General features: G+C 36.3%; 2 protein-coding genes and 1 pseudogene across 2 annotated transcripts; all 3 read right to left on the bottom strand.

Moving 5' to 3' along the window:
- Positions 1-10633: 10633 nt before the first annotated feature.
- Positions 10634-12559, bottom strand: LOC115228598 (annotated as a pseudogene).
- A 1402-nt stretch (positions 12560-13961) lies between these two features.
- Positions 13962-15441, bottom strand: LOC115228597 (pre-mRNA-splicing factor ATP-dependent RNA helicase DHX16-like). The gene is given in 5 exon segments (XM_036498973.1): positions 13962-14405; positions 14407-14569; positions 14601-15091; positions 15125-15397; positions 15428-15441. Coding segments are annotated over 3 exon segments (990 nt in total). The 5' UTR covers positions 14984-15091; positions 15125-15397; positions 15428-15441.
- Positions 15442-15840: 399 nt separating this feature from the next.
- LOC118760868 (probable pre-mRNA-splicing factor ATP-dependent RNA helicase mog-4) lies at positions 15841-16535 on the bottom strand. The gene is made up of 2 exons (XM_036498981.1): positions 16253-16535; positions 15841-16220 (listed from the first exon to the last, which is right to left on the bottom strand). The coding sequence occupies exons 1-2, from the start codon at positions 16346-16348 to the stop codon at positions 15945-15947; spliced, it is 372 nt and encodes a 123-aa protein (XP_036354874.1). The 5' UTR covers positions 16349-16535; the 3' UTR covers positions 15841-15944.
- Positions 16536-17758: the final 1223 nt, after the last annotated feature.

Here is a 17758-nt window from a genome sequence, read left to right as displayed (position 1 = left end):
GAAAAATTCAACTCTTTTTGTTAAGAAATTGTAAATAATTGATGTTTGTAGATTTTTCTTATTTTTGATATTTATAAATTCATCTAAATTATTTTTTTAATTGACCATTAGAGATAATTCTTCGTTTCTTGGAATGACATTTAAAACAAAGCACATGCCGAAACTGCTATATACGTTCAGCTGCCTGCCATGCTACTCCCATCTTGCTATCTTCCATGGAAACCTCCCTGAAATCGTCTACAAAACCAGTTCTAAACATCGCCTTTGACGAAATCGGTTGGACCCAAGGAAAGCTTCAGGTTCGGAGGGCCTCAGTCACCAAAAGACCTGGCGCCGCATGCCCACTTCTTAGTTCTCTGAAGCTGTCAGCTTGTCCGAGAGGTTCTAATCTCCTTCAACGAACTCTTTCTGGACTTACCGGCTGATGACCTGCAAAAATTTTTGACTGCCGCCAAACTACAAACCCTCTCTGAGATATGCAGACAAAGGGACTGGGACGAGATCTGGGCAGCACACTCGTTTCCATGCTACAGCCCCTACTTGATCAACACCGCCTGGTTCGCCTCGTCACGGTGCCCTCAACGACCTCATCTCGAGAGCACTCAATACTGCCGGTTTACCACAAGGGGTACTTCAGACACTTTGGTGTAGATAAGTCTCTACAGGCTTATATGCAGTCAACTGTTCTTAAGAGAACTCTGGAAAGTATATCCTTTGATGCTTGCTGATCCTTTCCTGGCATTTAGGCAGCGAGAGACGCTGGGCTGCACCTTCTCGGAGGTCTAGAGTGGAAGAGATCTCGAGGAAGAAGAGAAGGAGGTGCGTGGAGTGCCATCCTCTGTTCACTTCGAAGGTTCTGGACTTAGGCAATTAATTAGTTCCTTTTTAAATAAAGGTCCGTCAATGGAGATTCATTTTCCTGATCTTAGTTTATCAAAACCTACTGATTTGCATCTTTAAGTCGTTGCCTGATTTGCTATACAATTAATATTTAGTAAGTTAATGATCTTTATTAATTTCAGCATTATGATTTATTTGTCATTAAAAAGAATTAAAGGTCTCCATTTTTACAGTCCACAAAGATAGAAAATTAAAAAAATCTTTATTTAAAGGAATTTTATAGCCTCCAATCAGTCTAGTTAGATAAAACTAAATTTAATTTTCAACATTCCAACTTTTGTCATTTTTATAAAGCACATAAAACGCAAAAAAAGAAATGTCATGAATTCAATATTGACAGAAATAACGATATAATCAACAAAAAACCAATTCAATCCATTAAAAATGATAAAAATCAAAAGATGAATCTTAACTGTCGTATCCAATTATAATATTAGTTTCCGTTATAAAAACTCGCATTGTGCTTTGAACAAGTATGTAATCTTATTTCTCAACTACTAGGCTGCCCGATCGAATTCGAGCCAATTAAGTGGGATGAAATTGACGTGATGTTCTGAAGCGCACTCAGAAAAAATAGAGAGATGATACTTATTTCGCTGGCAGTGGGGGCGTAGACTGAGTAACGTAGGCCACTTAAGAGAACAAATTCTTTCTAATATACACAACACTTTGTGAAGTGGGTCAAATGTATCCCAAAGAAGACTGCCATTCTTGCAATTAAAATAACCAGTGGTACACACCCAGGATCACAAAAGGCTATGTGTCGACTAAGTTGTTTTTGTTGCATAACCCCGATCATACATAAAAGAATGATACCAAGAGCTAGCAGAAACAATAGCGCCTTCCTGGGTTGCTCCCAAAGGACCTCAGTGTTGACTAAGTATGGCCTAGTAACTGAACTCTAGTTACTATCCAAAATAATCTAAAGGAGTTGATCCAATTTTAGAGAGAATCCCGTCGTTCAGAAGACTCACGTTAGCAGCCTGGATAATCTGCATATTGGCGTATCGTCTTTATCAACTTGAGTGAGTTATGCGAATAACTCTCCGGGATTCTAAGATTTATTAGCCTATTTCCGAAACAAAAACGTTTTTAGTGGTGAACGGAAACAGTGTAGCTTCCATAAAATTAAGGCGATAACCGTTGCCGCAAAGTGCGGAAGTATGCTTTACCATGATTACAAAAAAGCATAACGAAGTAGTGAAGTTTCTCTATTTTTTGAACCGCAACAAGTATGGTTTGAGGCGGTCGCAAAAGTTTCAAAAAAATTGAGTTCAATCGGTGTGTGAGAACTCAAGCGTGTTTATTGAGGTAAATAACGCGATAAGCACGTCAATTTTTGTGCAGCACAATAAAACCGACATTGTGGTTTACGATAAAGTAACCGGAAAGATTATCTTGGAGTTAAACATCACATGCCTAGATTGTTTGCAGGCAGTGGAAGTGAAGAACAGGAGAAAGTATGACCTTCGAGTTAGGCTGATGCGCCAGTCTACTTTTAGTTAACTGCCTCGCTTCAGCTGGCATCCCGTCAATCCTTGAACCTGTTGGATTGGATAGAGGGATGGCAAACGCCCAGACGGCATGTCCACCTTCCCATACGAGCAGGGGAAATCCCTTATTTGGGATTCTACCTGTTCGGACATGTTCCGCTGTGCGAATCTCGCTCTGTCCGCCGCCAATCCTGGGCACGCTTCGAGGCAGGCCGAGAAGCGAAAGATTCTCAAGTACGGCCATCTCTCCAACTCGCTGTTCTTTACTCCAATTGCCGTGGAGTCCTCCGGGATCTTCGGCCCCAAGACACTCCGCTTCTTCGCTCGCCGGTCGACGGATTTCAAGGACTAGCCACGATCCAAGAGAGTATTTCTGGATCCTGGAACGTCTGTCGATTGCTGTGATCCGAGGGAACGGCTTCGCCATTCGCGAGGCTGGCCGGGTGTCTCGTGAGGCCTTTAATTAGCTTGCTATCTTTTTACTTGTAGATATCGTTATTTCACGTTAATTGCAGTAATTAATTATATGACTTTGACAGTTTTAATCGATTTACTCGTTATTTGCAGTTGTTGCTTTGAAAATAAAGACAGACTTAAATCGGATGGTGCTTTGTGATCCACCAAGTAACGTGGATTATATTCTAATCAGTTATTTTAGCTGAGGAAAATGGTCATATTTACGTGTTTTATTATTTATTTTTAAAGTAGCAAATAAATGCACGTTAGTAATGATTTCATACTGTGATTCAATAATAATCGAATTTCTCGTAAAATATTACAAACTTACTTCCTGAACAGTAAGTTTTGTTTATACGGCTGAATATAAATAAATTCAAATACTTTTAATCATTTTAAGAATTTTGTATTTTCATTTGATTCAAATTTGTACAAACAAAATGAGCTAAATGAAATGAATATTGCTTCTAAACCTAGAATTACTTAAAGTTCTTATAAAAGAAATTTTTCTGATAAACATGTTAGGAAATTCCCTAAAAATCCCCAGTCATTTGATTTAACCAGATGTATCTCAAAAGTAAAGAAAAACAAGTTAAATTATCTTTATTTGTTTAAGACAAACATGAAGTTATCAATGTCATAATTAGTTAATGTCGTGGTGAAACACCTTGGAATCCTCGTCTTGTAAATCAATGTACACATTCTTGAAAGTCGCGCATTGATCTTACCCAGCTGCCTAAAACTAACTTCATAGTGTCTGTTCAAACGGCTGCTAAACACCTACAAATCCCATCCACCAATCCCCATACTCTAGAACTCTGTGGGTATTTATCTTCCGGAAGATGGATAAGATAGTTGTTCAAGAACACGGTATCAACAGCTCCTTCCTCGGGAACCAATAGAACAGAATAAGTAAAACTCGTATGAGTCTTAATTTTCTAAACAAATGACACAAAAAACCGACATTCAAAATCAATTTCGATTCTTCAGAATCACAAACAAGCAGTGCGTCCCTCTTGGCCAACATAACGTAATCTTTAAGGCATTTATTGGTGTCGGGAATATAAAAGCAAGTAGTAGGAAAGTCAGGAAAAGCCTTAGCTACTTCATTAGCTCCTTTCATATTCGTTTTTTGAGTTAAACCTACGATAATCTCCTTACCTTAAAATTCGTCATAAAGTAAATAAACCCGTAAAAAGGACATCTCCACCATAAACGCGGGCATCTCTCGAATCAATATCAACAACAACGCAATTAAATTCTCTGCTGAGAATCGACCGCAAAACTGATATCTAATCATTATTAGCACTAGAAAGATATACTTCACCAATTCTTGAGTTGTCAGTCCCGTTACAAATAAGAGCAGTGTTATTGATTACGACTAAGTGGTCTTCTATGAAGGAACTGAATGGGTGAATCTCGTCTGCAGGGATTTCCATTATCGTCACTCCTAAGAGACGAAGCATGTCAACAAAGTTTTCTAGTTCAGCTTCGGCAGCATCAAAGTCAAAATCAGAATTTGTTGACCCCAAACAGTCGATAACACACCTTGGAAGACGGCGTACAATAGCGTAGTTAAAATTAAAAGGATCAGCACAAACTCCACTAGACATCCTAACAATAAATAAAATATATTTTTAATTAATTGATTTTGTGGGTTGTCCAAAGTATATAAAGTTTACATATTTAAATAATTATTTTTTTATAATTAAAAAATTTTTTAGATTCTCTTCTTTTTTAAATTAATTTTAATATTTCTGTGGCTTCTCGAAAGGATTTCCTTGGCTATAGTACGTGGAAACTGTGTTTTCATTTACGAGGCCGGGAATTTAGTTAGTTAATAACTATTTGTCAATATTTTAAAATTTAAAATGGTACCAAAAAAAAAATATTTCTAGGAAAAAATAAGGAAGTATCGAGGAACTGAGGTAACTGGAAGCAATTAACAGTGTATCCAGGAGAGAATACCACAAGCTTAATAAAGTTTGAAAAATAGACTGAGTTATGAAAATTAATTTTTAATAATTTTCTGTTAACATTAATCTGATTATCGACGTATTAATAGTTCCGTCAAGTCGATCAATAATTATTAAAAACACTGAATAATTTTTTAATTTGTTTAGTGAATCATTATTCAACTGAAAGATTAATTTTGTACTTTTAGTGCTGTCACGCTCATTTTATCAAAAATTGTAATTTTCAAATGTCTTATATCGAAAAAACACTTTTTTAATTTTTTGCCTAGGATTAGTCTATTACTCATATGAATTGATTTAACCCAAGAGAATTATATTTTCCCAATTTCTAATCAACCTGAATTTTTGAAATTTTTGAATGGAGAATTTAAATTTGTTTTGTTTTGAATCATTGAATTTTCATTTCTTAGTTTCGTTGCGGTTTCTGTTTTAATATTCACTTCTTTAACAGATATTCACTTCTTCCGAACTATTTTTGCAAGAATATTTATGAAAAATTTGCTTCCGAAGTGAATCAAAACTTCCTGACGTGCTTCACTAGTGACTTCATGTTCTGGAAAGTAATACTGTATTCCTAAACGGTCTTTTATTATCTTCAGGGTCAAAACCTACTTTTTTGAGGACTGTATTTTATGGCTTGAACAGATATTCAGACATCGGCACAACGTCATTAATGATGCTGCGTCGGCACGGGATTATTGATTATTCTATAAAAAATATTTAAACGATTAAAAGCAATTAATTCCGGTTGAGTTACCTGGTTGGGCTTTCTTTCTATTAATATTATAGAAAATGGCTGATTTACGTGCACTTACAAGTATAGCTTGGTTTCTGATTCTTCTCCTTGTATTTCCTTTTGCCATGCTTTGTGCAGTAATCTACGTTTTCTTCAGTCCATGTGCAGTTTGTATTCCTGGGTGTACTGATTTCGTGAATACAGTTGAAAAAGGAATGAAATTAGCGTATACTGTGACTCTAAATATGGTACAAAGTAAAAAATTGTGCTAATTCTCTGATTATTACGTTTTCTAATAACTAATGGAATTTGTTTTTTTGAAATCAGTTTTTTGTCACCTTATTTAACTAAGAGTGCTTGGAGTGAGCTTTGATTTAGCTTGAAAAGAAATGTTACTCAAGGAGCCAAGAGAGGATCTTAGTAGTGTCTTAACTTAGTTTCTCATATTTAAAATGTGTAAGTTAAGATTTAATTATTATTAAAACACCAAGACCACAGTAAAAACATCCTCGCTCGGTGATCTTCCCACGAGCCGGGTGGCTTGCCGTATTTGTCGCGGCATTTGCAAACAAACTGAAGTTCTGCTTGATTAGGTCTTCCAGAGGAGATGGATCGGAACGTTTGTTATCGTGCAACCAATGTTCGATTAATCTGTGGGCCCTTTGTTGAACTTCTTTGATTCGCCTCCTGTTGGACCACGATAACCGCGGACCCCATGATCCGCAGGCGTATGAAATGGACGGTTTAAACGGTAATTATTCGCCAATATCGGGTGGGAACCGTTTTTCCATAAACCGGATAGGCTTCTGAGCACGTTCATTTTTTTCTCACATTTACGAAGAAGGTTGTCTGCGTGCGTGGTGAAGCAGAGGTGCATTTCGAAGTTTATTCCTAGAACCGTCTGACTTCTGTAAAAGGGTACGAACACATTGTTCAACTTCAAGTTGGCTGAAACACTTCCCAAACTTTTATCAAATATAAAAAGATGTGAAAGGACTTTGCCACGTTTACCACGAGTCGGTTATCAGTTAGCCATAGGTTGAGTCGATCTACGTTAGCCTGGAGCCTTTCAGAGTCCTTCTGGACGTCCCGATCCTGTGAGGCCAATACGATGTTATCCGCATATGAAAGGACAACATAATTATTGTCAAGGGAGGGCGGGAGATCTTCCAGGAAAAGTTTGAAAGAGCCTGGGATAAGAGGGATCTCAGGGGTACTCCGTTGGGCACGAGTCGAGAAGTGGACTTCAGGCCTCTGAGGCACACCCTTCCCCTTCGTCCACTTAGGAAATTGGTGATCTATAGTTTAGGTTTCGGGAAAATTCAGTTTGGAATATCTTCCTTGATAAGAGCTTTTTCGAGACAGAGTCGAAGGATTTGTGTATGTCTACAAAGCAAAGCACGGTCTTTTGGTGCTTCGGTTTGCCTGTAAAACCGGTACAAATGAATTCCGTCAATGACTGTAAATATGAAGACGTGGACTTTGCTTTCCTGAACTTAGTTGAAAAGGCCTTTTGGGTAAAAACTCTTCTATTCTTCCAAGAACAATCCTTTCCAGGATTTTTGACAAGGAGCATAACAGGGAAACCGGTCTGAAAGATGCCGGGTCGTCTCTTGGTCTTTCAGGTTTCGGTATCGGCCTTATTAAAGCCTGTTTCCATAGTGAAAGAATCACATTATTGTTGATCGAATAGTTTAAGATAGCCGTTAGAAACGTGATTCCTTCGATACCAAGATTTTTTAATAGAATGACCGCTGATCTTTTCGTCTCATAGAGGACTGATCACTCCGTTGTCGATGCAAGGAATGTGCGATGGAAAATAAATACTTCGATTTTTTAATACTATTAATATCAATATTAATGAAAAAATTAATGCATGAGATTGTAATTATGTATACAATTGACATTTTTCTTTACAGAACTGACAAATTCTCGACGCTAATTTGGTGGTTCAATTGACTTTAAATAATTTGACAGCATTAAAAAATTTCGATTAATAAAGAAGTGAATTAACAGTATATCCATCCAAAGAAGTGTAAAATTTGTGTTAATTTAATCAAATACATTTAGTTTTTTTTCTTGGATTCAAAAAGATTGGACTTCATGTTAACAACTTGAAAATTATCATAAAGTAAAACGAATTGGTTTGGATGGAAATAACTCACTTAGAACTGAAAGGTGTTTTATATCTCATACATGACCGTAATTTATTGTGCACTCACTGTAACTCACCTTGGAAAACAGTTGATCACTAAGCAACGAGGTGTAGTCGAATGCTAAATAGTGACTACTTAAGGAGACACAACAAGATATTGAAGTGTATACATCTGCATTTATGCAGAAAATATGGAATTAAGAAATCCAAAAAGCTAAAAACTCACTCTGTTCAATCAGTGATGCAAATAACTATGTGGAGATTTGTGTTGACACAACAATAAATACAAATACGAAAATCAGGAATAACAAGGCGAACATCTTCGTACTTGAAAAAATGAAAATCAGAATCACTTTTATAGACAAAATCGAGATCGGGATCATCTCCTAAAAAGGCCTGAGACAAGTTGAGGTAAAAAAGCTCTATAAGTACGATTTGCTTGTTAGTGAACTGAGAGTAATCCACAACGTCAATGTAACTATAATACCATTGGTACTAAAATAGGACGTGTTGTAAAATATCACTGCGACTCAATCGGTTTCGAAGCACCCACACGAGCTTACATTCAGTCGGTGGTTATCCGGAAAACATTGGAGAGTATGCGTGAAGAACATAAGTTTGGAATGATCTACCGGAAAAATGCCAGTCTCGGTTTACAAATGAAACAGATAATATTTATATTTTTAAATGAACAAAAAATTGCATATCGAAACAATAGTTTTTAAAGAAATACTGATGAATCACAAGCATACGATTATTTGTGCAAAAGTAATGACATCTTTTGAATGATTTTTTGCTATAATTATACTTTACTGAAATACAAAAGAGAAAAAATTAAGGTTACTATTAAATGGTTATTGAGGATTTTCGGATCGACGGATCGACGAGCTGACTAAAGCTAACACAGATGAGACATGGAAGAGAGAATGCTTAAAACTCAACAAGAAAAATCCTAAATTCTGGAAACTATACAAAATAATGAACGGGACGGAAGCAAAAGGAGAAGAAATCATTCTTAAATCGGTGGATGGAGGCTTTGTTCCTACTGAGGAAGTCCCGGAGGTCTTCCGCCAGCAGCTAGCAGGGATTCAGGAGGTGGACCCTTCGTCTATCCTGCCTCTGAAAATATTCGAGGAGTCGACCCGAAATTCCCGCTCAAAACTTGTTTTGGATGGACCCTTGTGCAGGGAAATAACCACGGAAGAGACGTTCGAAGCAATCAGAGGTTGCAAGAACAACGCTCCTGGATTTGACTTCATCCCTATGGAGGTGTTCAAGAAGGCACCCGGATGCTTGCTTCGTATTCTGGTAAAACTATTCAATGCCAGTTGGGACAATGGTCACGTCCCACCTAGCTGGAAACGAACAATCGTCCGAATGATCCCAAAACCTGGAAAACCAAATACGCAGGCAGGAAGTTATAGGCCAATTAGCCTTATCTGCACAACGTCGAGGATAATGGAAAGAATTATTTTCAATCGTTTATCGGCTTACGTGGAACAAAATAATATACTCGCGGAGGAACAGTGGGGTTTTAGACCTGGTCGATCAACCGGTCACTGTTTCTCGCTTCTTGAGGAAGAACTGACTCGGGCCAAACTCCATAAAGCCTGCCTAACGGCGGTCTGCCTGGACGTCTGCAAGGCCTTTGACAGTGTCTGGCACTTGGGGTTGTTAGATAAAGTAGCGGAGTTGGGTGCTAGGCGAAAAACTATCAGATGGCTTAAGGACTTCTTGTGCGAGAGAAAATCGTTCATTCGTTGTGGAAATTTGCTATCGAAGGCCGTTAATCTGAGGAGAGGTGTTCCTCAGGGATCGGTTCTCAGCCCCTTGCTCTTTAATATATTTCTGGCCGACGTCCCGAAACCACATTTTCCTACGAGCAGACTAATTATCTACGCGGACGATATCTTGGTTACGGATGTCTCGATGTGGGGACCCCGACACAGAAGAAGGTTGTCCGATCCGACTCTGGAGCAGACTCTGGAGCAGACCAGAACCGTACTTGGAGGAACTTGAAATCTGGTGCAATGGTAAAGGCTTGAATCTCGCTCTGGACAAAAGTACCATTTGTTGGATTTCAATGGGTCGTGACAAAAAACCGACTTTCGAGGATTATGGGAACCTGATTATATCGAAGAACCTACGTTACCTGGGAGTAACTATAGACCCCACCGGGTCATACAAACCCCATGTGCATGCAAAGCGGAAACAAGGAGCGAAAATCCTAAAAGGCCTGAGGCGTTTTTGTCTGAGCGCAGAAACGTTTCTACACATCTACCAGACTTGTGTTCAGCCACTAATAATCTATGGTTCGGAAGGCTGGTACCAAACTGATGAAAGGGACCTTCTAATCGCCAAACTCGAAAAACCAGACGATTTGCCATCAAACTGGCATTCGGCCTGGAGCTCAGCAGTCCGCTGGAAGACCTGCATGAGCGGAGTGTTGACACGATTGACGCGATCCTGGCAAAAACTCGAATTCGCTGAGGGAAATAAGACAGTCTCCTGGGGCAAAACCGAAGTTGAGACCTTCGTGGCTCTCGTTATCATGCCCCCCTAAGCTCTAATTCCTTGGCCACTTTTCTTTTGGACCTATTGTATTAAATAAACCATATTCTTCTTCTTCTTATTGAGGATTTTATTATTTTAAAGATGTCCAGGGAAAGAAAATCTAAAGTAAGTTTTTAGGTAATCGTTTTTCCTTCTTAATATAGTATTAATTATTCATTTGTCAGCGCAATGTCGAAAATTTAATCATTTGATCGTTGTAGTCAAAAAATAAACTTTACAATATTATTTCCATCTATTAAATTCACTCGAGATGATCGCACGCATATCTCCGGTAAACTTTCCAATTATATTTTTTTTAAATAACAAAAATGAAACCATTTATTTAAAGAATAAAAAAGAAAAATTAATTTCCATTTTGCAAATCGACATTATTTTTATTCTCACATGCCAACATCTCCTTCAATTTTTGGACAAGTTCACATCGCGGGACAATTATCTCATTCCTCGTATCTACCCGTTGAATAATGACCGCATCATTGACAATCTCATTCTCCCCAAGGATCACTGCCAACTTGACCTGCTTTTCCTGACTGATAATTTTTTGCCCCTTAAAATTCGTATTTGTTTTATAACAAAACTCAGTCTATAAAAATAAAAAATCACAGATACGTTTATTCCTGCGTCAAATAAATCGCGGCATAATTTAATCCTTTCGACAATCATTCGATTTTGGCCTTCTGAATCTGCCTTACAGGGGATTGTGATCACAAATACATCAGTACAATTTGTCTTTAAAACACAACTGTCTTGCTAAAAAAATATTACAACTAAATACAAACTTTTAATTTGTTTTCACGAAATGCGAAGAGACGTTCGACTCCAACAGAAAAACCAACACATGGAATCTTGGTATCATCCTCCTGAAACATGTTGACTAAATTGTCATAACGTCCACCTCCAGCTACACTTCCTACCGAAAACTCGTCTCCACTATCTGTGAAAAATTACGTTATCCAAAAACTCAAACCCAAAAATTGAACTTCAAAAATCAGGCCCGTGTAGTAATCCAATCCTCTAGCAAGACTCAAATCAAAATTTAACTATTTTTAAATATTTTTTATGGATTATACCTTTTCGACTATTCCAAAAGACTCACAGTAATCAAATAGAATGTTCATTTCATCGAGAGCAACCCGAGCAGTTGCGTTGTTAATGAGATTATTATCCATCATTAATTGTGCAACCAACTCCTTTCCTCCTAATTTAATTAGACGTTGCAATAAATTATAAAATCATCTTATAAACAAACCATTGAGTTGAACGTATTTTTTCAAGTTTTCCACTACGAATTTGTCTATTTTTTTAACTTGGAGCAACTCAGCTTCAACTTCACTCCACGGGACCTTAATAATTATTAAAATAACCTCACTTTATCTAATTTATCGACAGACGAACAAATTGTAGTGAATTTATCCGAAGGAGAATTCAACGACTCTAATAGTCCATCCAACAGTTTTCTGCTGTTTATCTATAAATCATATAATCAGTTGCAAATATCAGTATTAAAAATATTAATTCGCATAATGCTCAAATTTTACTATTAAATTTGTTTTTATCAATAATAACAAATTGGAAATTGTTTAATACACAGAAAAATATAAAACCCAAATAGACAAATTCGTTACCTTAATCCGAAAATCAGATAAATCCAATGACTTGAAAATCTCGTAGATAATTCTCAATACTTCCGCATCAGGCAGCATATTAGAATAATTCCCAGCAATGTCAAAATCCTTTAAAAGGATAGATTTTACACATAACTTACACATTGCATAAATTCCCTAAACCGTCCACGAGCTATTGCAGGATTATCTCTCCTGTACACTTTCCCAATGTGGTATCTCTTCATGTTCTGAATTTTTCTTGAAGCCAAATATCGGGCAAAGGGGACCTTAATATTTTTATCAATTAAATACTGTCAAATCATAGCGTAGAGACAATAATTCTCCTCCCTGGTCCATCAGATCGTAAATTAACTTTGAGTCCTCGCCATATTTGCCTGTCAATATTTCCTAAACAATTTTAAGCAGGTGATTTGAATACTTTTCGTTCAAAAACAGGCGTGTCGATGCTTTCGGCTCCGTGCCTTTTAAAGACCGAAACAATTTTGTTGAGGATTTGTTCTCTGATGATCATTTGAGAAGGAATAAAGTCCTGGGTTCCCTTTAAATAAAATAATTATTAATAAAAATACCTTTGCTGTTTTTACTAAGAGTTTTGGGGATTCATTTTGCTGGGCGCGTAAAGAGAAGAGTTTGCTTATTTCAGATTGAATCTAATTAATGTTTATTTGATTATTACTTCGTAGTTTGTTAGCTCTGAGTAATTAAGAGTTGATAATTTTTGATATTGTTCAGAGAGTTCGTTATTTGAAGAGCACATGGAGCAATCAAAAGAATGATGATATAAAATAATTTATTTGTTTATTGAATTTTTGATTTGGTTATATAACAAAATATTTATATAATATTTAAAATTTTTGTTTAAGCTCACTATTTTTTTCATAAAAAATTTGAATCAATTTTCCAAATCCGGACCACGACTGAATCTACACTAATGAAATTTAGTCAAAACGATACCATTATTATTTAACAACTAAACCCAAAAAGAGAAATTAACTAATTCATTGATCCTAGTTCCCGGAAATTTTTTCTTTTTGGAAGAATTATACACCAACGCGTTATCAGTTTTATTTTCCAAGTTATTTATAATTTTTCTATTTGTTTCATCTGAGGGGTCTTAGCAAAATTGGTTTGTCATTTCAACCAACTGGCTGGTTGCCGTAATGAATTCTTGGGGCGTGAAAATTCCATGCCTATGCTCCACCATAATGCTTTCTAGTGTCTTCTTCATCGCAAGTGCCTAAATGTATGTTCTTGTCCGGCCTTGAACAGATAATTTTTCCACATAGGCCTTTTAACACGTTGAAACCTCCCCTTCCCATGTCAGCACAATTGGAATAATCTTTACAGGTGCCCCATAAAGAATTTTTAGTTTTCCAAATAGAAGATTGTATTTATGTAATTTTTCTACCTTGGTTTGCTTGAGTCTCTCATGCCATGTAATTCCTACTTCAATTGTGGTAACAGTCATGATATAAAACGAATAAAATTTATACTAGTTTTACAAATTACTGGTAACAAAGTTACATATAATTCGGAAATTTCAGAATCCTTGTTTAAAATTTAAATAACCACGAAAGTCTCAACGAGATGATTAGTCTCAACAAGATGTTTCTTGGTATTCTATTGCAAGCACAAAATATTGCTAAATTATTATATTTTAAGAAACAATCAGAAAAGATGTGACTTTAAGAAATTTTGTTAAATGTAATATTTTTGAAAAAAAGAAATACGATAAAAATTTTGAAATTAATGGATTAACTTTCAATGTTTAATTAAGAAACTTTTAAGCAATAAATGCATTTCTTTACCTCTTTTTTGCTGACCCATATAGCACTTATTTTTAAAATAAAAAGTGTATTTGGCAGTAAATTTTGGCAGTAAATTTGACTGTATAAAACAATCATTAAACATTCCAATTAAGTTTTCTGGACAGTATATAATCACAAACGAAATTAGAAATTATTTGCAGTATTCTGGGTTACCTAATATCTTGTGAAAAACAAAAAATCCATAACTGACAGTTAAATATAAAAAAACACTATAAAATCAAATATTAAAATCAGAGTCCTTAAAAAAGTGTGGTGCAATCTCGAGTAACCAAGAGGACTCCACCTCAGAAATGATTCGCATATACTCCTTAGTCGTGAAGACAAGTTCATGGTAAATCACCCATTTAAGAGGAGGATGTTCGTTGAAGATACTACTAGTTGGGTGAATTGACACAATCTGTTTGTGCTTCGTTGTTTTATAATTCCCACTTTTGCTGAATTTGGCAGTATGGTAAAAAAATCCCGACAACAAACATTTCCGAATAGCCTGACTATCCTGTGGACTGGAGGATATTTCGAGTTCAACACGCTCGACCATCGACTGCAGTTGATCACGAACGTCCCTTGCACGTCGCATAGTTCTCACTTGAATATAATTTTCAAAGCACCATTGGGAAGAAAATCCAGAGTCTCTCCACTAAATATACTAATAGAAACATTACTTGATTATATATATTGAGCATTGTCATGTGATCTCCACCAGCAATATTAAATGACAGACGAGAGGCATCCGCATGAACGGCCTTATCCTTTGGTTTGTAAAATATTGCGTTATGTTGTCCCAACATTGAGGCAATTGTGAGTATCTCCTCAGTACACTTATATCTAAAGAAATCATTTTCTTGAAAATACAAACTTTTCAGAGGAAACTATTGCTTTAGAAATCATTGGATCAACTGGAAATTCTGCCATCCTTCTGCCAAGGACAGTCAATTGACCTTTATGGTTGAGTGCTCCCATTGCAAACAATTGTTCCAATGCCATTGTAATTGCCTCAAAAGCCGGTGGATCAACATAGTCAAAATTTATAAGATCGTCAATTCCCAAGCTCTTTAGCATCAAGACTACATTTCCCAGATTAGTCCTCTGAATCTCTGGAATTGGGTTATCTTCCAATTCCTTTCTATACGACCAAAAAGTATAGAGACGAAAGCATTTCCCTGCGGCCACTCGACCCGCTCTTCCAGCTCTTTGGTCTGCCGAGGCTCGTGAGATGGGCACAACGGTGAGAGACTCCATCCCCGTACGAGGATTGTACCCCTTCTCCTTACAAAATCCAGAATCAATGACATAAATAACCCCATCTATCGTCAATGAAGTTTCTGCAATATTTGTCGCCAGAATCACCTACAAATATACACTTTCCTCAAATTCCAAAACCTTTCGGGCCCCCCGAGGAGTAGGCTCAAATATTTTTGCCTGAATATCAGAAGGGAGTGTAGAATAAATGGGAAGAATTAACAATTCTGCCACACAATTCAAACTTCGGAGTCGTTCCTTTAATCATACAAATAATCAAACATGCAAAATATCAGTAGCCGCCTCAACTTCCTCTTGTCCAGTGAGGAAGACCAAAATGTCCCCCAATGGCTGAGTGCAATGAATTTGGAGGATTGTCACGACTGCAGCATCAACATAATTAGCCTCGGGAGCCTAAATGACCTCACTACCCAACAATATTACTTTTGTGTAGTATAATTCCACAGGGTATCTACGACCTGGTATTCTAAAAACTGGAGCGTCGTCGAAAAACTGGAAAATTACAGTCAACAGATAAACCTCAGAAAACTTTGTACAGTCCAAAGTGGCTGAAGATATTATAATTTTTAATTCTGGCCGATATCGTGCAATATCCTTCATCAATCCGAATAGAATGTCAGTGTGGAGAGTTCTTTCATGCGCCTCGTCAATCATAATAACTCTGACTATTAGAAAATAGATTACCCATAGCTCGATAGATCAGCTTCGTTGAGGAAATCTCTGAGAAGCATTCCGTCTGTCATATATTTGAGGCGAGTTCTTTCTGAAGTACAGTCTTCAAAACGAATTTGATACCCCACCTAAGGTCAGCCAATTCATGCTATATACCAGATTTCCTAATTTACATCCCATTTCTTTGGAAACTCTAGCAGCCACTGACATTGCTGCCACCCTCCTTGGTTGAGTGATTCCAATTCGCTTACCATTTTTGCAATATCCCTTAGAAATAGAAATATATTAATACGGATTCATAGAGATATTGCGGAATCTGAGTCGTTTTGCCAGAACCAGTTTCCCCTTCGATTATAAGCACTTGATATTCGTCAATGGCACGTAGAATGCCTTCACGGAAGCCATAAACTGGAAGTGACTTTCTGACTTCGTCCAACGTCTTTTCTTCGGAAGGAACTTGAACCTTTGGGGCGGTTTCGGTCCCGGGCATTTCAATATTTTTAACAAACTCAATTTCATCTTCGATTAAAATTTCTTCCATCAACTATAAAAATTGAAAATTTTGTGATAAAAAACTTTTTTTTCTTTCATTTCGACGAGGTCTTTGGAACCAAATTTATAAGTGGCAGACTTAATATGATCTTCTTCCCAAATCATATTATTGCCAGCCATTCCAGCCTGTTCCGGCTCTTCTTGCTGAGGTTTTTTTGCATCCTAAAAATATAAAAATAAAATTACTTCTTTTAGATCAGATGGCAAGTGATATCTGTCAACATTTTCCAATTTTTTTGCATCTTTGAACTGATTGATGAAACTTTCCATTCTGACATTATTTTGCAGCCGTAGTTTTTCATTTTCTGTCAAACTTTGGAGTTTGGGTAGAAAATATACTTTTTTTCTTCAAAAATATTTTTGTCTTCCTCAATCTCCTGGGCGAGGTCGTCAACTTTGTCTTCAGTTCTCTTAGTGAGGTATTTAAGTCTTGAAATTCGTCTCATTTCGTTCATTGAATCCCTCACGCCTTTTTGTGATGATTTTTGACTTTTTAATGCGTTTGAATAAACCTTTTCAGTAAAAAAAGACAAATTTACATTCATTGCCACATTTCGAGTTTTTGATCGATCTTTTTCCTGTAGACGCTTCTCAAGGGCTTTTCTCTTTCCGATGTCTTCTCGCATTGAGAGGTCGTCCTTTGACTTTATAGTTCCAACCCTAAATTATTTGTTTGATCTAAAGTAACCTCATGTAGGGATCATGATCATCTTCTGTATTGCGTCTTTTTCCAGAGCGAAATTTATCTGCTTTTTGAGACTATTTAAACTATTTAAGTAATAAAATACCATTTATAAAGAAATATAAATACGTAGCACCACCAAACGTAGTTACAATTTATTTTATTGAAAATTTTTGTAATAATAAATTATTTCTAATATTTCAATAAGGTTTATTTTATTAATTTTTAAAATGAATACCTCGCAGCGGATGGTTTCTTATAACACGGTCGTTTAATGAAAAATTCCACACTGTAAAGTCATTATTAAACTTGAAGAGAAGAGTATAGTGAAAATGGATTCACCTCTTTGTTGGCCACTAATCCTTTTTCAGCCTGTCCAACTCTGCTGTCGATAGTACTTTCCTTTCGGTTAATCAGATCTATCATTTTTTTGAATAAAATATAAATATCATGTCAATTACAACATTCAAAGTCTCACTTTCCATTCTGCAGTTTTTATCGTTTTAGAATAACCAAAAACAGCACAAATACTAAATTAATACTCATTTCAATTGTTTTAGATAAGCATTCTTAACTAAACTTGTTCATTTGTTCAAATTTGCTTGCAAAAACTTTTTTGTGAAATTTTTTGCAGTTTATTGTGAGGAAGAAACAGGGAGTATCCCCGCAACTATTATTTTATGTGATTAAAGCCTATTTCTTTTATTTTAATCACAAACTAAAAACTAGATTGACTAAAAATGGGTTGGGTGAATCTGAAATAAAAAAATGAACCTTACGAATGATATTTCTGATTGTTGAATCTTTGGGCAAATTATAGTCGATTCCTATAAAAAAATATTGGAATT

The sequence above is a fragment of the Octopus sinensis genome, unplaced genomic scaffold (genome assembly GCF_006345805.1).
Source record: "Octopus sinensis unplaced genomic scaffold, ASM634580v1 Contig10832, whole genome shotgun sequence".
In the NCBI taxonomy this organism is placed as follows: Eukaryota; Metazoa; Mollusca; class Cephalopoda; order Octopoda; family Octopodidae; genus Octopus; species Octopus sinensis.
The sequence above is the reverse complement of the archived record's forward strand: the minus strand, read 5'-3'. Positions and strand labels throughout refer to the sequence as shown.